Raw genomic sequence first — 21,590 nt, forward strand, 5'->3', positions numbered from 1 at the left:
ACCGCCCCACGCCGGCTCCGCCCCGGGCGCGTCACAGGAGCCGGGCCGGGGTCCGGGCGCCCGGCGGCGGCGGCGGCTGGGGCGGGTGAGTGCGGAGCCGGAGCCGGAGCCGGAGCCGGAGCCGGGGCCGGGGCCGGGGGGGGGGACGTGCGGGGCGACCCTCGGGGGCCGGGGCAGCCAGAGCTCTCCAGGGCCCCCGGGCGCCTCCTCTCCTGCCCTCCGACCCCGCGGGGTGCCCCCCACCCCGGGCGTTGCGTACCGCAGAGCAGCCCCTGTCCCTGGGCTCCCGCCCGGAGCTGCTGGACCTTGGGGTGCTGCCGCCGCACCCCCTGGCTCGACGTGGTTCCATGAGAGCCAGGGTTTGACCGTGCGGATCAATGGCTCTTAGCCTCCCCCCCCGGTACACGTTGTGCCAGTGCTGCGGGCAGGCGCCTCGCCCTGCTCGGGCTCTCAGAAGGACACGGGGTTGGACCCATGGTCCGTCTAGCCCAGGGTCCTGTCTCTCACACTGGCCCCTGCCCGGGGCTTCAGAGGGAGCGAACAGAACAATCATCCAGGGACCCCTCAGTCCCCTGGGGTCCAGTCCCAGCCTCTGGCAGTCAGAGGCTAAGGGACACCCAGAGAATGGGGTTGCGTCCCTGACTGTCTTGGCTCATAGCTATTGATGGACCTGTCCTCCGTGAACTTACCTCATTTTTTTAACCCAGTTGTACTTTTGGCCTTCATCACATCCCCTGGCAAAAGTCCCACTGGGTGACGGTGTGTGGTGTGAAGCAGTGCTTCCTTTTGTTTTAAACCTGCTGCCTATGTATTTCATCAGGTGACCCCTGGTTCTTGTGTTATGTGAAGGAGTAAATAACACTTCCCTATTCACTTTCTACATCATAACGTACATGATTTTATAGACCTCTATCATATCCCCCCTTAGTCACCTCTTTTCTCAGCTGTACACTTCCAGTCTTTTTGATCGCTCCTCCTATGGAAGCTGTTCCAGACCCCCGATCATTTTTAAAAAAAGAAAAGGAGGACTTATGGCACCTTAGAGACTAACCAATTTATTTGACCATAAGCTTTCGTGAGCTACAACTCACTTCATCGGATGCATGAAATCGGATTCATTTTTGTTGCTCTTCTCTGTACCTTTTCCAATTCTAATGTATCTTTGTTGATATTCCTGTGTGAAATGAGGTTTGTTGTGTCCCTCAGCGTGGGTCTTTGTCACCTTGCGCAGGTGGAGAGGTGTGTGCAGCCTGTCCCTGCCGCGGATCCAGCTAGCACTGACTGTTCTTCCTCTGTTCTCGGCCCTTGGCTTTCTAAAATAATCAGAGCAAACTAGGCCCTGCTGGGCGACGTACTGCCCAGACCCATGTGCTGGGCATTTCTGGGAACGGGGCGGAGGCTCCTTCTTTCTTTGCAGCCTCATGTAAAAACTCTCTATTTCCTTCTCTTTGCCAAAGAGAGAGAGAGAGAAACCCGTTGAGCAGCACTCTGCCCAGGCCGGCTCCTTGGGACCCACTCCCTGCCCTGGAGTGCAGCTCGCCAGTGTCCCTCTGGGAAAATGTTCCAGGAGAGGGAGCTAGAGTCCATGGGGGGCAGAAAAACTCCACCCAGCAAGTTCTCTGCACTTGCCCCCAGGGCCAAGGCTCTGCCTTAGGAGACCTCAGCAGCTGAATGGAGGAGGTGGAGGTGTCCCTCAGTCTGGGCCTTAATAGGAGCCTGGAAGGAGAGGAGTCCATCGGTGGGTGCTATAAATGGACAGACAGTGCCCCGTGCATCCCTGCCCGGCCTAGGCCGAGTCTCTGACCCTCCTTCCCATGCAGGTATGTTGGCGAACCAGAGAACTCCACTGAACAGTGCTGCTGAGGAGACTGTCTTCTCCCGGTCACCATGTCCCCTGAGATCGTTGCAGGGGATTCTAGTGGCGCCCTGAGAGACCCAGCTGAGCCTGGAGCGTGGTACACACTGGTCTGAATTCCCAAGAAAGCTGCTATGGCAGAGCGGGACCGAGAGGCCCCCGAGCGATGCTGCTCCTACTGCACAGTGCAGAGGAGGCTCCCTGTCCTCAGGTGGCTGCCCCAGTATTCTCTGCAGTGGCTGCAGCTCGATCTCATCGCTGGCGTGACCGTGGGCCTGACTGTCGTGCCGCAAGCATTGGCCTATGCCGAGGTGGCCGGCCTGCCAGTTCAGGTGGGTTGCTTGATTCTAGAGCTGGAGGGTTGTGCCGGGGGAGGGGGGGGGGTGGAAGCAGCTGTTGCAAGTTCCTTTGCAGAGTCATCTCGAGGCAACCAGTACGTATTGTTTCCCCTCCTCTTTTCACAAAGGGACCCCAATGCCTCAGTGCTGCGGACACTGAGAAGTACATCCCTTGGGCTGTCCCTGGCATAGGCGTGTGCTGATCTGATCAATGCAGGCTCCTCACCTGGCCATACATACAGCCAAGCTTAGAACTCACTCATTCCATGTGCGAGTAAGTCTACAGTGTCCTCTTTATAGCACCTGCCCCCAACGCCACTACAGGCTGGATCTTCCCCAGCTGCAGTAGCTAAATGTCCTGTGGTACTGGAGGAGTCTCCCCGTCACAGCACAGAGGATATTGTAAATACTGCCACACAGTAAACCTCAATGTTCTAATGGTAGCCACTGCAAAAATGCAGAGTTTTGAGCATTATAAAGGGGGCACTGTTCACAGTGAGGGCGATTACAGTGGAGGGAGGTGCTTGCATATCCTGGCAGAATGCTGAAGATTGTAACAGCAGGGGGGCTGGGTGGGTGTTAGCGAGGCAGTAACACGTGGCAAGGTGAGTGGCAGGGCACACTGGGGGGCTGAAGGCAGGCAGCCTCCGGGGACTGGCCACGTTCCTCTTTCAGAAAGTGTGTGGTACAGATATCAGGGTGACGAACGCGTGACAGACATTTCTTCCAAAGATTGCCCAATACATTCCCCTGGGATACTTCCCTGGCCATACCCTTTGCTAACCAATCACAGCCATCCTTTCAGAATGCCCCGGTCCTGGCATGGTCAGAGCAGGTTCCCAGGTCACTGTGATTCTGGCGCTGAAGGCTCTGTTTGTTCCTGTGCAGTACGGTCTCTATTCCTCCTTCATGGGCTGCTTTGTCTACTGCCTTCTGGGGACCTCAAAAGATGTGACGCTGGGTCCAACGGCCATTATGTCGCTGCTGGTCTCTTCCTATGCGTTCCATGACCCTGCCTATGCCATCCTGCTGACCTTCCTGTCAGGCTGTATCCAGCTAGCCATGGGTCTCCTGCACCTCGGTGAGATGCTGCGGCCATGTTAGGCCTTGTTTTTGTATGACGCTTTTCATTCTAGCCACTTGTCCCCACAAGAAATGTCTCTGCTGTTGTCCAGCTCTGATTTGTAAAGCCTTGCACTCTGCATGTGTGTGCATGCTGCAGTCTGTACCTAGGAGAGCAGCTTCCTTATAGCAATTTCCATCCTTTGCAGGTTTCCTACTGGACTTCGTTTCCTGCCCCGTCATTAAAGGGTTTACCTCGGCCGCTTCAGTCACCATTAGCTTCAACCAGGTCAAGGTAGGACCTTCTCCTCCCTGTGGCTTCTCTATTTCTTTAGTTTAACTTGCCAGTGGCCTAATGCAGCCTTGCAAAATTGTCATAAAAATTCACCGGCCCAGCTGCACATTCTGTTTAGCTTGGCGCCGTGATATCAGTGGAAACATGAAGGATACTTCACTGGCCCCTCAAACAAACAAGCAAACAGGGTTGCGCCAGATGAGCGCACTAGAAGGATTTTTCAAGGTTGGTGTGATGGGGTGAGTGCCCTGCACTGCCATGCTAGTGACCCATAGTGGGTTCCTCGCTCCCTCCCTCCCAGAGCTGAGATTGTGCTCAGTGCTAGGGCAAGTGGAGGTGATGTTCTGCCCATTGGCTGAGGGACCTGGTCATTACACTGTGTGGACTAAGCTTTGTTTGCTTCCCTTGTCAATACACTGTCCTCCTCTCGGGTGATGCGGGGGTTATGGGGGTGCTGCGGAGACAATCAGTATCCTCTGACCGCTGTGGTGGGTGATTTTTCTCTACGGGGAGGGATGTGGGGGGCTGGGATTGGCTGTGAGGTTTGACTGGTCCACGGCTTGGCCAATCCTCTTCATTCCTTGTGGTGATTTTAGGTATTGCCACATTTCCTTTGTGGTTGACTGTAATCAGAATGGGATGTGGGTCAGCATATGCTTTGCAAGGCGCCAAACAACAGAAATCATCAGCTAATCTCTTATGGTTTTATCAAGTGCTCTTTCTGGGAGGAACCTCTGAGTTCTTTTAGCCACATTCACTGTCAGCCTCTGGTGACATGTGAGAACTCGAGAGGAGGCAGCTGGACAGTCGTGGGTCAAGGAAAGCATCCCAGTTTGAATACCACGTTTGGGAGAGCCTGTCTGCTTGCATGGGAAGCAGGACTCTGTCTCCATGGGGCAGGGGCTGCCTCAGCACCAGACATCTGGGAGAATGGGAACTGTCTCCCCACTGAGCCGCCAAAGTTTCCTAGGGGTGGAGGAAGGATCTGGAGAAAATTCCTTGGCCAGAGGTTTGCACACAGCTACGTGGTCTGGTCCCTGATGAAAGCTTCCAGGTAGCAGACACAAAAGACACTGCATGGGCCAGCGCCATGGGGAGGGGAAGGGAAGGGTCCAATCCCATGCGGCTTTGGTTTGTCATTGGGGATACCTGTCAGGTGCATTTGGGAGCTGGGGCTATGCTGGTCTTTCATGGGGCCTTTGTTTGTTTGCACAGAACATTCTGGGGCTGCACAACATTCCACGACAGTTCTTCCTGCAGGTGTATCACACCTTCCAAAGAATCGGGGAGACCAGGTCAGCAGACATCTCTGTGCTCTTCCTTGATCGTTCCTTCCACCAGCATCCTGGCGTGGCTGGTGTGGAGGTGGGGGGAACGCAGGGCTGGGAAAGGCACCGTGAGTATAAGGTGCAGCTGCCTGCTGCGTCCTCTGTCAGGTCACACCGGGCACAAGCAGACTCTGCCCAGTGCCCTGTGCCAGCATGAAGCTACACTCCATGCCCTCCATCATGTTGGATTGGTTTGGAGCGTGAGGATGCATGGGGTCAGCCTGACAGTTCATGTCCTCTCCCGTTGCCGGGGTGGGGGAGGATGGAGCGGAAAATGGAGCTATGAATTGTCTCCCCGCCCAGTCCCATCGGTAGAGCAGGGCACTGAGCCCGTCAGCGAGTTGCCAGCACCAAGCAGGTACTTGCATGGCTCCCAGTTCAAGCCAGCCCTGGGACGGTCTGTGCCTCACACTGCCCAGGCAGCCCAAGCTTGCGAGCTCAGTTGTCTCTGTGCCCCACCTTGCCCTGCCTCTGTTGGCTGCCCCTGTGGGGAGGAAATTACTGGGTGTAAGGGGCAGATGCTACTCACTGCTCAGCAGCGCCCCCTCGTGGCTCATCTGGGGAATTAGCTCACCACTGTCTGCGCCCCATCCTGCAGTCGGCCAGCACCTTGACCCATTCACTCGGTCTGCAGTCCCCACCTTGCTAGTCAGGAGCCACAGTGCCTCTCCTTTGTTGGTTAGCCCACCAGCCAGACCACCATCCAGGGTCTCACCAGGGTCTCTCACTATCCTCTGTGCTGACTGCATCACTCCCACAGTGCTTTGTACAGGAACCCAGGCCTCCCCTCTGCACCGGGTTCCAATCTGGGGACCCTCGACCCAGCAGCTCAGGTCTGTTCTCTCAGCCCTCACTGCCCCTTCCCTGGGCTGCTTCCTTCCCCTAGGATCAGGGAGCAGGGCTGCAGGCTTCCTCACTGCAGCCCCCCTCCCTGGCTGTAGAGCAGCCCCATTTGTTTCTGCCCATGTGAGCTTCATCCCCAATTAAGCCTCCTTGGGGCCTAGCTCCCCTCCAGGTGCAGCCGATGGCTAACTGGCCTCTCTTGCTTCCGTTAACCTTCCAGGGCTCATGTGAGGTGAATGCCCCATCACACAAGGTTTGCCCTGTGACTCCACACCCCGGCACAGCCCTGTCTATCCTTGATCCATTTTGGGCAGTGAGGGCAGAGTACATGCCCTTTGCAGCAGTGGCGGTGAGGGGCTGAAATGGGGAATGGTTGTCCCTGGCCAGTTCCGGTTGGAAGTGGATCCTGCTCCACTGATTCCTGTCCGGTTTCTGACCTGGGTCCTTCTCCCTGTTCCCTGAGAACTGATCTGATTGTGGCAGAGATGAGTCTCCTCACTCAGAACTGGAGCCTGGGCTGGGCTGGGCTGGGCCCTTCCCACGAGAGAAAACCTTTTCAGTAGTGATTGCAGTATGTTGCAACATGTCCCGGATTTGGTCTGTTTGCAGGGCTGGGGATGCTCTCTTGGGGCTGGTCTGCCTGGCAGTGCTTGTGGGGCTCAGGGCGATGAAAGGCCACATCCCCAGGGTCCATCGGGTGGAGCTGTTGTCCGTCAGGATCAGTCGTCTTATCATCTGGGCCACAGCAACAGGTTAGTTGACTGCCCTGCCCAGCTCTGACTTGCTCTTCCCCATGGCAGCACCGTAAGGTCCCGGACTTGTGCCAGGGTCACAGGGTGATGAGGAGAAACGAGGAAGAGGAAGAAACAGCACGTTGTGTGCCTGCAGCAAATGCCTGCTGGGAGAGTGCTCTGGCCCAGGCTGGCTGGGGGGGGATGTGATGGGCAGGGGGGCCGTTCCCCACTAGGCCCAAATCCGGCCCATGCTGGCAGGTCCCACAAGTTGTTCCAGTAGGACGGCTGCTCAGGGGCCCTTGTGTGAGATGGGTCTGTCCCCCGGAGAGGCAGCGTCCAAACCACTGTCCTGACCGGCAGCGCCTGGCCCCTTGTGGGCAGCCCCCACAGAAAGGGCCAGGACTGAGTGGAGACTGAACGCCCCTTGCACAGTGGGTCTCTCCAGGGCAGGGCTGAGGCCTGCTGGTGGGAGGTTCGTTCTGCCGCTGCCCCTGCTCTTATGGACAGCAGGCGTCCACCTGGGCTGGAAAGAGTCCCCAGTGCATGTCCCTCCACTATGCCCATCCCCACTGGGCTTGGAGCGATGCTTTCACCCTGGTAATTTCCTCTCTGATGTAGCTCGCAATGCACTTGTGGTCCTGTTTGCTGGCCTGGTCGCCTACTCCTTCCAGGGGATGGGCTCCCAGCCATTCACCCTCACTGGGGCGACGCCCCAGGGGCTCCCTCCCTTCCAGCTGCCGCCTTTCTCCAAGGCCGAAGCCAACAGCACTGTGTCCTTCAGCGAGATGGTGCAGGTGAGTGGTGGTGGGAGCGGATGGGATCATGCCAGGTTGGTGCTCTAATTCTGTACCGTACCTTTAAATGGCTGAGCAAGCTCGAGAGAGGTGGGATTCCAATGGGAATTGGGGGTTCTCCCCTTTGCCCCTTTCCCTCCAGTTGGGGAGCAGACAGGGCTGGATGCATGGAGCCTTGGGGTGACCTGCCCTCCCGCACGTATGTGCACAGGGCTAGTGGAGCAAGGGGTCCTGTCTACCCTCGCTCGGCTGAGCTGCATCATGGGAGATTTCCTCTTGAGACTCGCACTTCCTGCTGCCCTCAGAGATGGGGGGACAGTGCAGAGGGCACCATCTCCTGCGTCTGCAGCGCTCTCTGCCATGATATTCATGCTGGCCTCTTCCATCCCCTCCCCAGGACCTGGGAGCTGGACTGGCTGTGGTGCCTCTCATGGGCCTGATGGAGACTGTCGCTATTGCCAAGGCCTTTGGTATGGTGTCGGGTCTGCCGTGCTGTGTTTCGGGCTCCCACAGCCTTCGGCCCTCACATGGGGAAGGGTCTGGAATCAGCTGCCACCGGGCGGCAGTGGGGAAGGCCCCTGGGGTGGGACCTTCCACATGTCAAAGAAAAGCGCTGGGGGTGCAGGAAGGAGGTGCTTGGGGGCTGTCCCTTGGAGTGTAGGGTCAGTGGATGGGGAGGGGGGATCACATGGAACATTCCCCCACAGCTGGGCATTTCCCCCTGTAGTTTATTGCCCTGGTGAGGCAGCTCCTAGGTACCAGAATGCGGTAGGGAGGTTCCCCATGCCCCAAGGCAAGAGCTCAGTGTTGGTAAGGCCTGTTACTGCTCTCCAGGTGAGGGGAATGTGACCTGCAGGGTGAAGGTGGTGAAATGAGCCACTTCTCAGGGGTCCCGTGGAGCCTGTGACAGACGTCATTCCCCCGCAAAGGCTGACTTGCCCCTCCATGCACCCTGCTGTCCCCGCCCCCCCCACCACCCCCCGGGTGCTGGCACCAGGTTCGCGGGAAGCTCTGGGATAAAGGGGTAGGGAGTTCTGCCCAGTCACCACCTCCTTCTTTCAGCCTCGCAGAACAATTACAGAATCGACCCCAATCAGGAGCTGTTGGCGATGGGTAAGAGCTCAGCCAGGGGGGCGGGGGATTGCCAGGACATGGTGTAAGGGGTTGGGGGGGGACCCTCTCTCCAGCCTGGCTGGGGCAGGGTTGGGAGTCCAGTCTCAGGACTGAACCTGCTGTGGACCCTTGTCTGCTAATTGGAAGGGGCCTTGGTGGTGGCTGCCCCTCACCGAGCTGGAACTGATGGGATGGAGGGCCCACTCTGCCCCCCAACCCAGGCAGCATCTGGACTCCCCTCCTGACTGCACAGTTCACAACATCCCGTCTCTCCCCCCACAACAGGCCTCACCAACCTCCTGGGCTCCTTCGTCTCCTCCTACCCCGTCACCGGCAGCTTTGGGCGGTGAGTAGCACCACTGAGGCTGGCAGCCAGTTCGGCAGGCCAGCCTTGTCAGGGCACGGGGGATCCTTGATAAGGGGCTGGGTGAACCCAGTCAGGGCCTGGGTTTGGATCCCAGCCAGTGGAGAGGGGCCCTTTGCCCCATGTCAGTGGGCCATGTGTGCTGTAGCTTTGCCCTCACTCCTGCCCCTCATGCCCCCTGCCTGGACCCTCAGGGTTTGCTTTTGTTCCTACCTGGATGATGTATTAGGGTGGGCGGCAAGGGCCTTCCCCAGTGTACTGCATGCCCTGGGGAGGGGCTAGTCTCCGGACAGACAGGAGCTCAGAGTGGGGCCGGTCCCCAGGCCTCCCTCTTATGACATTGAGTCCATCCAGCAGCTCCCCCATCGCACTGGGGAGCTGGAAGGAGCTGGCCTTCGCACGGCCTGTAACGGTGCGTTTGGTTTGTGTTCCAGGACAGCGGTGAATGCACAGACGGGCGTGTGCACCCCAGCAGGGGGGCTGATAACAGGTAGGTGCCCTGCCTTCACCCAGGGACTCCATTGGTGCTTCTCCTGCCATTCCAAGGGCCACCTCTGGGCTCGTCCCTCCCCAGGGTTTTACATCCTGTTCTCCTCGCCCGTGTGAGGCTGGGCTGAGTGTGTGGGTACGGGGAGGAAGGCTGGGGTGTCCCTGCCCTGCCGTGGGTTGGGGTCGGGTGGCTGTGTTTCACCATCTGCCTTGTGTCTCCCCAGGGACCCTGGTCCTGCTCTCTCTGGCCTACCTGACCTCGCTCTTCTATTACATTCCCAAAGCGGCTCTGGCTGCTGTCATCATTTGCGCCGTGGCTCCTATGTTTGACGCCAGGATCTTCAGGACACTGTGGCGGGTTAAACGTACGGGCACCACGAGCAACCTGCTTTGCACACCTGCCTGGGGCTCCGTCTCATCCCCGCAGAGGGCGAATTCCTGCTCTTTGCATGGTTTCACTATAGGGGGAAGTTCAAAGGGACAGCGCCACTTGCAGGCCGTTATTGGCAATGCTCGGAAAAGGGTGGGATTTGGTATAACCCCACCTGGTTAAAATATCCATGAGGACGGTAATATCTGTCATTGGACCATCTTCTGTGGGGGAGAAAGACAAGCTTCCAAGCTACACAGAGCTCTTTTCTCAGGCAAGACTCTGCTGGACCTGTGCCCGTTACGCAGGGATCTGAGAGGGCCATTTGATTGTGTGTGCTCCACACCTGAATGTAGCGTAGTTCCCTCCCTCCTCTGAGCACTCTGTGCCCTGGTGTACAGAAAGACAGATGCCTGTGGGGTGCCCTGGACCAAGAGGGGGCAGTTTAGGTGATAATATTCAGTGCCAAGGCAGCACGTCACGTTTCCAGACTGCTGTAAAACATCCCGTGTCCCAGCCTGGGGATTCTGGCCAGGTGTTCTCCCGCTCACTGACCCAGCTCCAGACTCTGCCCTTCTTGAGATGAGGGCTTTGAGTATCCCCTCCCCTCCCCGCATCTCTGGTAGCCCTCATGTGGTGCTCGGCCAGATGTTGGGATTGAAGCACACAGGGAGCCCCAAGATGTTTGGATGTTGTGTTAGCACTGAACCCTGACTTCCTGCCCCCCAATCTGAACCCTCTCCTGCCACCGGCAGCCTCCGGCCTGTGATGTGCCACGCGCAAAGGCATCTCCGCTCCCCCTCTACAGATGCAAACGGGCATCTATTCCCTCGTCCATTCCCCTTCCCCTGGCTCCACAGGCTGCTGGCTGATGCTGGGGGCTTCGCGGCACAGCTGCCGTGTGGGAGGGTGAACGGATGGGACGAGGCAATGACTGGGGTCTCACTCTCAGGGCTGGACCTTGTGCCGCTGTGTGTGACGTTCCTGCTCTGCTTCTGGGAGGTTCAGTATGGCATCATGGCCGGCATGCTGGTCTCCGGCGTTCTCCTGCTCTACACCATTGCCAGGCCTCGGATCAAGGTGCGGCTCAGACCTCCTTGTGTGGGGTTCAGCTTCAGTGGGGTTCCCTGAGATGTGGGAGGATGTCACTATTGCCATAGGCATCTACCTGGAGCAATAGCTGGGTGCATCGTGTGGCTTCCTCTTCTTCCGATCCTGCCCCATCCCTACTTAACACCCCCATGGCCCTCATCTGCCCCAGCTGTGGTGCAGAGAGACAGTCCAAGAGACGCAAAGAAATGGTTAATGCAGGCAGCTGAGAATGGTGTGGGCAGCATTTCTTAGCACTGATGGTGTTTGATCCCCTCCATTTCCAGTGTGTACACACACACCAGCCTGTCTGTGTGCGGTTGGGGGAGTCATGGGTGTGTGGTGAGAGATGGGGTGAAGGCTCCATCACACGCCCCTTCAGTGTGAGGGACAATGGCTGGCTGTGTTACCTACGCACCCGCCTCCACTGTGAGGGGGACACTGGCTCTGGGCTGAGAATTTGGAGCATGTTACATTACCCAGCGCAGCCACCTCTCATCTTTCCCCTCTTGGTTCTCCTGCAGCTATCAGAGCAGGGAGTGCTTCTCATGCAGCCTGCGAGTGGTCTGCATTTCCCCGCTGTTGAGTCCCTCCGAGATGCCATGCACAGATGGGCTCTGGCAGGTACGGTGCAGTCTACCCTGACTATCAGCCCATCTGGTACAAGCCAAACGCATCCTCGTTTCAATGCTGTAGCTTGTGGACAGCGCTGGTCTCACTGCTGAGCCTCTGAATATGAAGGAGGCCAGAATGGCTGCTCCGCAGGGGGGCCTTTGTCAGCCTTGGAGCTCCTGGATAAATACAACCCCAAATTCAGATCAGCTGCTCAGGCAAATGCCCATGAAGCTGATTCTGAACCTCCTGTGATCAGCCAGCTGGCCCCTGAGAGCCCTCTCCCTGCGGCTTGTAGGGAAGAGATCTTGGGGAAAGCCTGAGTTGGAATTGGACTGGGATTCACCCTGTCTGGGCAGGACCCGTTGATGCAGCTATCAAGGCTTTATCCTTCACTGTCTCTCAGGCTTGTGTGGCCTTCAGCATCCGCCCAGTGTAAATGGCTGGCTGGGTGGGGCAGGATCAACAGAGGCTTGGCGAAACTCGTGCCAACGCTCCAAACTGCCAGGCTCAGAAAGATCAATTCCTGCTTTAAGTTTCCTGCCCAGGTGGCTGGTGAATGTTCTGCTGGAAATGCCAGTGAGGTGACCACATGGTGTTCTTGCCCTCAGTGTCTCCGCCACGCTGTGTCATCCTGGACTGCACCCACGTCAGCAGCATGGATTATACCGTGGTGATGGGATTGGCAGACCTGCTGCAGGAGTTCCGGAAAAGGGGCCTCACCCTGACCTTCTTTGGCTTGCAGGTGTGTCTGGAAAGTAGGGGTGGGCACTGGCTGTCAATTCGGACCAGGGACATGGGCACTTGTCATGCAGCTGCTTCCAAAACCAAGGCTGCTGCCATATTCTCCAGTGGGCTGGTCACCAGACTAGCTCAGCCAAATTTCCTTCCCCAGAGGAAGCTCGAGAACTTGGGGCTGCACTTGCAATTTACCAAGAACCTGAAGCTTGTACCTAACGTGCGACTAACGCAGCTGATGTCAGTGCCCATCAGCTCAGATGCAAAATCATGGCCCAGCGTGCATTGTGGCCTGGCTGCTCAGGTCAAGATGGAGCATGGCGTCTTGAGACCTGCTGTCCTCATGGGCTGCACCTGCCCACTCAAGAAGGGGGAGGCTGCTCCTACAGTGGCTGCAGAATCTGGGGTTCACTCATATGGATCAAGCCGTGGGGAGGGGCTGCAGCTGTCATCTGTGCTGCTCCTACCTAGGGACTGAGCTCTTGGGGTCAACTCGGCCCAGCCTCCCTTCCTGAGCCTCCCAGGATACACATCTGGAAGTCTTTGCTGTCTCTGTGAACGATGGAAGCTGGAATGTCACAACCGCACTCATCCTGTCCCCTCTCCTCAGGGCCATGTTCTCCAAGTCTTGCTGTCTGCAGATCTGGAGGGATTCCAACATTTCCCCAGCCTGGAGGAGGCGGGTAAGTGAGGCCAAGGCCCTGCTCTCTGTAGGGCTGGGAAAGGCTAATATGCCTCTGGCATGGGACCAGCAACAAGTGGTAACCTCCAGAGAAATGCCCCAAGTGTTCAGACTAGGAGCTGCTGCTGCCCGGGGTTCTGGGGAGATGGTTGAATTGAATCCCTCTGGTGGTTATCAGAGGAAGCGCTTATGGGGTTAGGTAGATCTGGAGACCCCCAGAAGTGTGTGTGTGTGTGGGGGGGGGGGGCGGGCCTGACTGCCCTAAGAAAGGTTTCAGAGTAGCAGCAGGGTGTTACCATACACACTGTAACGAGAGTGATGGTAACACCCATTGTTGCATGTTCTCTGTGTGTATAAATCTCCCCACTGTATTTTCCACTCAGTACATCCGATGAACTGAGCTGTAGCTCACGAAAGCTTATGCTCAAATAAATTTGTTAGTCTCTAAGGTGCCACAAGTCCTCCTTTTCTTTTTGCCCTAAGAGAGACTCCTTCTATTTCTTCCGAGCTGGAATTCAGGCTCTGGAAAGTTAAATGTCCCTGAGTCTGTCATGGCATCTCGGTGGAGCCTAGGCCTTTGCTTTAAATGTCCCCTGTTTTTTGCCTTCCTCTCTCCTTCCCCACCCATGCCACCCCTGCCTCTCCTGCAGAGAAGGGCCATGGAGCGGAACTGGATGGCAGGAGCCGAGTCCTATTTCACAGCGCCAGCGAGAACATGCTGCCAGCGTCAGGGCTCATCCAGTGAGGATTGGCAACCTCTGCCCTTTTGCCCTCCTTGCCTCAGACTGGCACCTCCTGGATGCTCTGGAGAATGGACATGTGCCACCCCGTCTCCACTGCCCTGTGTAGTTCCTAGTGCACTTTAAGGCAATACAGCTGTGGAGAGGGGGACACTCTCACTGGCGATGCTATCTGGTGAGGGGATGTAAAGCCCTCTGGGCTTGTTTCTCCATTGCTGTGTCCCAGGGAGCACTGAGCCATCTGACATTGTAGGAGCCGGTTGCTAGCTGGTGGTGGGAAGCTTAGTGTTTCCTGGGGATAGCACTGCCCCCCCAGGGGAAGGGAACATTGCCTTCTAGGGCCCCTTGTGGCCTCCATGGTTTAGGTTTCCACTGAATCGCCCTGGCTTTTGGGGAAGGTGGTGGTGGCAGCAGGATGAGGTGGAGGGCGTCTGAACACAGGGGGAGGGCTAGCTCAGTGGTTTGAGCATTGGCCTGCTAAACCCTGGGTTGTGAGTTCAATCCTTGAGGGGGCCATTTAGGGATCTGGGGCAAAAATTGGGGACTGGTCCTGCTTTGAGCAGGGGCTTGGACTAGATGACCTCCTGAGGTCACTTCCAACCTGATATTCTATGATTAACCATGATCAGGGGACAGTTGGAGCAGGGATGGGCAGTGAAGAATCCAGCCAAGCCCCCGATGGTCTATGCAGGCTGCATGGGGAGTACGGGCATTATGGATGCTGCGCCAGATTGAGACCTGGCATGAGCGGATGCAGCCCCGCTGTGGCCCAATGCCTGTCGAGTCTGGCTGGGCTCTCTGGCCAGAGCTGATCTAGGGAGCTTAGTGAGGGCTCTAGCACTTGAGTGACATTATGGACAAGGGAATCCAGAAAGGGAATTATGGGGGTGACATGGTCTGCAAAGGAGTGGAGGAAGCCCAGCAGCGTCTGGGTGGGAGAACTGGGCTTTGGAGGAGGTGCTTTGGGGCACCAGGGCGCAGAATGCTCAGTTCACAGGTAGCTTTTAGCTGTCACCAGCTATAGGACACAAGCTGCCCACTCCCATGCACTGCACCCTCCACAGTGCTCATCCTCCCACCTGCCTGATATCACACACGCACACCACCCGCTTCCAGACACAGCTCCGCACATGCCAGAATCTACAGGCATTGCACGCTGGATCAGCCCCCAGGTCCGTCCCGACGAGTATCCCGTCTCCAGCAGCGGCCAGTACCAGGCGCTTCAGAGGAAGGTGTGGGATAGTCTGCCCCCCTTTGGAAATCTCCTGACTCCCGATGGAGGTTGGCTGGTGGAGGTTCTCTTCCCAAATTCTGCTTTAAGTGTTTATTATTACAACCCTGCATCTTGTTGTTGTTCATATCAATGTCCAACGCCCCTTTGAATTATAGCCTTTCCCCGTTAACGCGGCATTTCAAGGAGACAGTAGCTGTTCTCCGTGACCAAGGACATGTCTCTCCGCTCTAGGAATCAGGGTAATACCTGTTCAGGCCACTGGGAGAAGGAGAGTTTTGAGAATTTCATTTGTAACCTAGACCTCTTGGTTTAGGATTTTTCTATAAAGCTGCTGCCTTCAGCCCCCCAGCGTTGGGGCTGAGCTGGTATGCTGCACTAGCACGGCGTTGAAGCTGCTATCCAAGGCTTCAGAGTCTAATTTCCTTTGAAAAGTAAGTCTCCAGCTGCTGCAGTCAGGGGGAAACCTCACCAAGGTGAGATTAGGGTAACTGAATCTGCAAAGAGCCTGGAGCACTAGCGCTGAGGGGTGAACTGCTCTGCTCAGCTGGGAGGGGCTGTTAACTCGGGTGTCAGGTGAGGATAATTTAAATGTCACCATTGTCAACTATTCCAGTCCCCGTGTAAGGAAGGAGGTGGAGGGGCAAAGCTCTGCACAATGCACTGGGGGTGAATTGTGGTGCATTGGGGAGAGTCTGTCACTGATCGTTCTTCCCCAGTCCAGAATGAGCTGAGTCCAGCAGAGCCTCTGGGCACGTACAAGGCGGAGGAGCCCAGTTGAAATGTTATGTGTTTGCACAATCTGCTGTGCATGCTGTTTCCTTCTGGCCACTCACGTGGGAGCAGCTTATTTTTTGGGTGCAGCCAGCCCAAGTGCTCCTGACTCAGTTCTGAAGGACAATGGAGCTATGGGGGAGGGGATGGCTTTAGTTTTGTAGAGCTGAACTTGTTTCCTCCTGCCCCGGGGTCCTGATTGGGTGCGGCTGACCCCATGAAATACACATTATGCAATGAAAACAGTTACACCCTAGCTAGGTGCACAATCCTCCTTCTCTCTTAGCTGAACCCCGCACCCCCAATGCCCTTCTCCTCCCCATTTAAAAAAAAAAGCCTTTAAGGCAGGGACAAGTCTAGCGCTGTACTCCAGGATCCATCAAGGAGGTCTGTACCAGCTATGGTTGCCCCAGGGCAGATCTATTCCTGTGCCAACCTTGGCTACGGTCTCGGGGGCACTGACCTCTCTGCCTCCAGTTTGGCTGGAGTGGGGGCAGCTGGACTATTTTGCTGCTGTGCAGTTCAAAGCTTTTGTTATACACTGACCCTTCTCTGGACACTCACCTGATTCCCCCCTACCTGGCACCAGGTGGTGTCATTTGCACTTGTGCAAAGCAGGTGTGCGATGCCTCTGAATCAGAATTCTCCACTCAAAACAGCAGTTGCATTTGCTGTGCCATGGATCAGGTGTAAATTACAAGACCAGGTGCCCAGCAGTGGGGAGTCAGGCCCACTGCCTGCTTATAGAGGATGAAACCTTTCTGAACGAGCACCTGCTCTGCTCTTCCCTTACGGAGGGTGTGTTTCCAAGGGGAACGCTCTGTACCACGAACAATAAAACTGTACGATTCCCAAGGACTCAGCCTGTGGCTCTTCCACTCATTGGAGAAATGGTTTCTCTTTTGGACTTGCAGGAATGACTAAACTCCAGGCCCCTGCCTGTGACCGGGGAGCCCTATAGGGGCAAGAGATGGAGGGTTCACGGTTACAAGTCTGTACCCAGGGACTTGCCTAGACGTGGCATGTCTCCCCTGTGAGCGAGAGTTCAGTGAAGGGGGCCATGTGCAGTCTGTGCCGAAAGCTAAGAACTTGCTGGTTGTCCTGGTTAGTGGGGGAAGTATGGATGGGAAATATTGTAGGAGTGATGGAACATGGGATGTTGTGTTCCAAAGCTGCTGGAGGGGAAACTGCTCACCTAGGCTGAGGTGGTTTTCAGAGCAAACTCAGTGAAGAGGGAGAACAACTGGCATCTCTCAGCCCAGCTGAGCTTTTACAGTCTAGACAAGGGGCAGGCTCGGGCCCTTTACAGAGCACAAAAGGGGGGAACCTCGGTGCAAACGGTGACAAAATGTCCCAGGTTAGGAGAAGAGACAAAAGGTCTGGAACTGTATAAGAGAATACAGAAGGCCACAGATGGCATCCATTACAGAGGGGACACTCTGCCAGGGCGGCTGTCTCAAGAAACGTGGACGCCAGCTCTCGACTGGCCAAGTGTTGTATGGACGGACTATTGGGTGAGAATTACTTCATGAGACAGGAAAGGAACACAGTTATAAGTAGTGGCTCTAGCTTGCATTTTAGATTTTTCATTTATCTGTAACCAGGAGTTTTCAATCCTTAGACTTACTTCTATTTGACTCTCTGTCTTAAACTTTGTCAGATAAACGTGTTTATCAACTACATGCCGGGTGCTAAGGAGAGTGTTGAGCAGAGGCAAAGCTAGTGAACTGGGGGACTCTGCTTCCTTGGAGGCAGCAAATCTGTGTGCACTGTGTCCAGAAGTTGAGGGCCTGGGCACTCAAATACAAGGAAGTGGGGTGTACAGACAGGTGGGAGGGACCTGAACCCCAGAACCAGAGCTTAACTGTGGGGACTATTTCCAGAGATATAACCACAGGTAATTCTACTCTGTCCCCTGACTCACTTAAGGAGCCTAAGGGTTGGTATATGCATAATACCAGCCTGCAGAGGGAAAGAGTGGTCCTCGTTCAGGTTTCCTTTGAGGATGAGGACTGATAAGTTAGACATAGAGTGATTGCTTTGTGGAAAGTGTTCCCCCTCCTGTCTTTTATCATTTTCCCATCTGAGCTCATTCGAGAGTGTTGTGATTGTCTGGTTTCACCCCTGCCGTTGTTATTGGGATGTTTAGTGTACTGGATGAGGAACACGGCATTTGCTGTGATGCTCAAAGGACCTTTCCCAAACCTGGAGAAGAGCTTTGTGTGGCTGGAACGCTTCTCTCTCTCACCAACAGGAGTTGGTGCCATAAAAGATATGACCTCCCTGTTAGCCGACGGCCAAGGATGTTTGGTGAGGTGCCAGCTATGCCCGTTTATACCATCCGTGACTTTAACCGCTAGGACGCACTGTCCCTTCGCGGCGGGCAGCCCGGGCTAGGCTGACGGATGCCCCAAGGTCCTAACCACCCGTGACTTTAACTGCTAGAGCTCAGAGCTCCTTCGCAGCGGGCAGCCAGGATTGACTGACAGGTGCCCCAAGAGTTTGCCCCGTGGAGGCGGCACAACTCAACGCTAGGCTCTTAGTACTCTCACCTAATGGCCAGGCTTTAGAGCCAAAACGGCTGAGGTTCTTTAATTGTGATGGCTGCTTTACAGTAAACCAGAGAAAACAAGTCAGGCTTATGCATAAATGGTTACCAAAATTTATTAAGCTAGATTCTAATCATGTGGTTACAAAATTGCTAGTGCCTACTTATTTAAATGTAGAGATGTTACACACACAAACAAGTTACAAAACTGAAGCCACAATCCCAAAGAAAGAAAACAAAGTACAGAGCTCTATTTCAAAATATGTGTACACTAAAGATAGGAGATCAGGTGTGGGTGCTTCTTACCCTCCTTGCATCTCTCGATTCCAGCGGTGCCAAGCCAGGATCGGTCACTCAATTCCGCGGAAAGACGAATAAGGGACAAGGCGTAGGGACCCTCTTAGCTGCAGAAGCCTTGGGAGGCTGTCACTTATCTGACCAGCAGATAGATAGTGAAAAGCACTCAAAAATCATGGTGCTGTAGGTCCCCTACTTATACCTCTGTACTCCTTTATTCTCTTTCTCCTTTCTTATGCCAAATTGAGGCTGGTCTGTCGGGGTGACGCCAGCTTTTGCAAGAGTAGTTTACACTTGCAAGGGAGAGAAACAATAAGTTTCGACTACTGGACATTTCTTTTATCAGGGTAAATATTTTCCCACCTAGGATGTTGGTGTGTGTGCATCACGCTACTTAGTAGGAGCTAAGAGCCATGTCTGTCACAGGGCCTCTGCCTGCTGTGAGCTTAATCGTCATATCTGTTCCCAGAGGCACATTGTAGCAGCACACCTGTGCTTCAAAGGCTGTGCTGGAATATATGTTAAGTGCCCTGTTCCTGCTTCCTCCTGTGTTTCCAGCAATGCTGGTCTGAGGGGGGGGGGGGGGCTGGCTGTCTGGCTACATTCAGGAGTTGGTGCCATAAAAGATATGACCTCCCCCACCTTGTCCCTCTCATATCTTGGGACCGACATGCCCACAACAACCCTGCATACAGCACCGTCTGAGCAGGCAGCAGAGAAATGAAACTGAAAGCAGAGAGTTTCAGAGCAGCAGCCGTGTTAGTCTGTAATCACAAAAAGAAAAGGAGTACATGTGGCACCTTAGAGACTAAAAAATTTATTTGAGTATAAGCTTCCGTGAGCTACAGCTCACTTCATCGGATGCAGAGTGAGTTGTAAGTCCCAGAGGCACCCTCTGGTGAGAGCTTCTTTCATTTCTCCCTCCAGCGAGGAAGGATTTGGCAGAAGCTTTCCCTGTTCCCCAAGGGCTGCAGAGGCAGAATGGGACGGGCTGTATCTGCCTGCAGCGGGTAGGGTGGCCAGATGTCCCGATTGTATAGGAACAGTCCCGATATTTGGGGCTTTGTCTTATATAGGTGCCTATTCCCCTGCCCCGATTTTTCACACTTGTGAACTGGTCACCCTAGCAGCGGGGGTTGTTTTTATGGATATTTCTAGGGTAGAGGATTTTTGGGGGTGTCTGGCTGTTAGATGCACCCAACTGTACCTAACGTAAACTAACACACCTAGAGCAGGGAAAGGGGGTCTCAGACCCATTCCCTACAGCGTGCCCCCTGGTTGTATATTGTTGTCTGCCACTCCCAGAGATGGCAAACTAGATGTGCCTGCAGGGCTGCTGAGCCCATCAGCAAGCAAGCGTAGGCTGACATGAGCTGCATTCCACACAGAGAGAAGGGCCCTGAGCTCTTTGGAGGGGATAAGAGAAAGAAATCAGCTATCTCCTCCCCCCAGGCAAACGAGGCTAGACACTGGGGAAGGTCAGGGCTATGCAGCAGGGATGTGTAGGATGCCAGAAGGCACCGCCTGGCCTGGGAGATATGGAGACACCTCTGTAAGTACATCTACATCTCAAATGATGCTTTACTCAAACTAGCACAGATGTGCAGCCTGACCAAGGCGTGACCAAGAAGCTATTCAAAACCTTTAGTCTCCTCATGCAGCCGAAGATCTCAAAGCTTTTCACAGTCTTTCATGCACTTATCACACCACCCCTCCGTTTACAGATGGGAAACTGAGACACAGGGAGGTCCAAGGTCACACACAAAACCTGGGAAGACACTGGATTTATGGCTTAGCTTTAATACAATAGTCTGCAACCCCTTAGGTTCCCCCCCTCGCCCCCGCCTGTTCTATGACTGCAGAGATGTTAATGGGTCATTTCACATGGAATGGTCCCTTAGAATATCTGCTAGCCACTTATGCTAAACAACCTGTTGCAGCGGCTGTGACAGTCCGAGGCCTGGTCTACACTAGGGACTTACATGGGTATAGCTCTCTCTCTCAGGGGTAAATCCACACCCCTGAGGCCAGTTCTATCCTGTAAACTTACAGTGGTATAGCTCTGTCACTCAGGGATGTGAAAAGTCCACACCTCTGAGCAATGCAGTTGTACCGACCTAACCCCCAGTGTAGACAGCGCTCTGTTGACAGGACGGCTGCTTCTGCGGACCTAGCTATCGCCTCTCACGCAGGTTGGTTAACGAGGGTCTTCACTGAAGCCCTACAGCAGTGCAGCTGCTCCGGCGCATTTGTGCTCCCGCAGCATTTGAAGCGTAGCCCTGCCCTGAGAGACGTATCCGAACTGCGTGAAGCCCAGTGGGGAGGCGGATTATCTATGTCAGTGCCTCTCAACCTTTCCAGACTACGGTACCCCTTTCCGGAGTCTGATTTGTCTTGTGTACGCCCAGCTTTCACCTCACTTAGAAACAGCTTGCTTACAAAATCAGACCTAAAAATACAAAAAAGTGTCACAGCGCACTATCAGTGAAAAACGATCGACTCTCATTTTTACCAGTTATAAAATAAATCAACTGAAATATAAATAATGTACCTACATTTCAGTGTGCCCTATATAGAGCAGTATACACAAATCATTGTCCCTATAAGATTTCAGTTTGTACGGACTTTGCTAGTGCTTTTTATGTAGCTAGGCAGATATCTGGGTGAGCTGATATCGCCCCAGGGGTACCCGAACCCCTGGCCTGTGCTGAGGGGAGATGCCCTCTCCTAGGCATCCATAGTGTCTACACTGAAATGCGGCAGCTGCGCCACTGTAGTGACTGAAGGGTAGACATACTCCCAACCCCTTTTCCAGGCCTGGAGAAGAGCTCTGTGTGGACAGAAATTGGTCCAGAACAAGCTATTACCTCACCCCCCTGTGTCTCACACATCCGTGTGAGCAGGCTCAGGGCCTTGGACGCTACATACATCAAACATCGGGTACGCCCAGCGCCCGCTGTGGGACCGGCCCGCCGCTCCTACTCCTGTGTCTGGGCCCTGGGCACCCCGCTGCATTTCTGCCCGGGGCCGTGGCAGGGTCGCCAGGACAGGAGCCCTGCCTCTCCCGCTCGGGCTCACGCAGGGCTTCCCCGCCGCAGGCAGGGCGGGCGCCGGGTGTCCAGCCGGCTCGGACGCGCCCCGTTAGCGCAAGTGCTTCGGCCGGGGGAGCCGCTGCGGGGCGAAGGGACCTGTCCCCACCCCAGCTGCAGCAGCGCCCGGGGGAGCCAGCTCCGCCCGGCCCCCGCCGAAGGGCGCGCGTCGCTGCCCCGGCAGCCCAGCCCTGCGCCGGGCGGG

The 21,590-nt window shown here is 55.4% G+C and overlaps 1 protein-coding gene across 3 annotated transcripts; it reads left to right on the forward strand.

Moving 5' to 3' along the window:
* Positions 1-23: 23 nt before the first annotated feature.
* Positions 24-16,309, forward strand: SLC26A11 (solute carrier family 26 member 11). Of its 3 annotated transcripts, none has more exons than XM_048818868.2 (17): positions 24-85; positions 1,821-2,187; positions 3,082-3,274; positions 3,465-3,550; positions 4,766-4,845; positions 6,331-6,473; positions 7,074-7,249; positions 7,647-7,719; positions 8,312-8,362; positions 8,648-8,708; positions 9,161-9,216; positions 9,440-9,580; positions 10,538-10,665; positions 11,199-11,298; positions 11,898-12,031; positions 12,635-12,707; positions 13,357-16,309. In XM_048818868.2, the coding sequence occupies exons 2-17, from the start codon at positions 1,990-1,992 to the stop codon at positions 13,449-13,451; spliced, it is 1,788 nt and encodes a 595-aa protein (XP_048674825.1). In that variant the 5' UTR covers positions 24-85; positions 1,821-1,989; the 3' UTR covers positions 13,452-16,309. The 3 variants fall into 3 exon arrangements, with proteins under 3 accessions (XP_048674825.1, XP_048674828.1, XP_048674826.1); XM_048818869.2 differs by lacking the exon at positions 24-85 and adding an exon at positions 1,644-1,738; XM_048818871.2 differs by lacking the exons at positions 12,635-12,707; positions 13,357-16,309 and adding an exon at positions 12,496-12,628.
* The last annotated feature ends 5,281 nt before the right edge of the window (positions 16,310-21,590 follow it).

The sequence above is a fragment of the Caretta caretta genome, chromosome 14 (assembly GCF_965140235.1).
Source record: "Caretta caretta isolate rCarCar2 chromosome 14, rCarCar1.hap1, whole genome shotgun sequence".
NCBI lineage: Eukaryota > Metazoa > Chordata > Testudines > Cheloniidae > Caretta > Caretta caretta.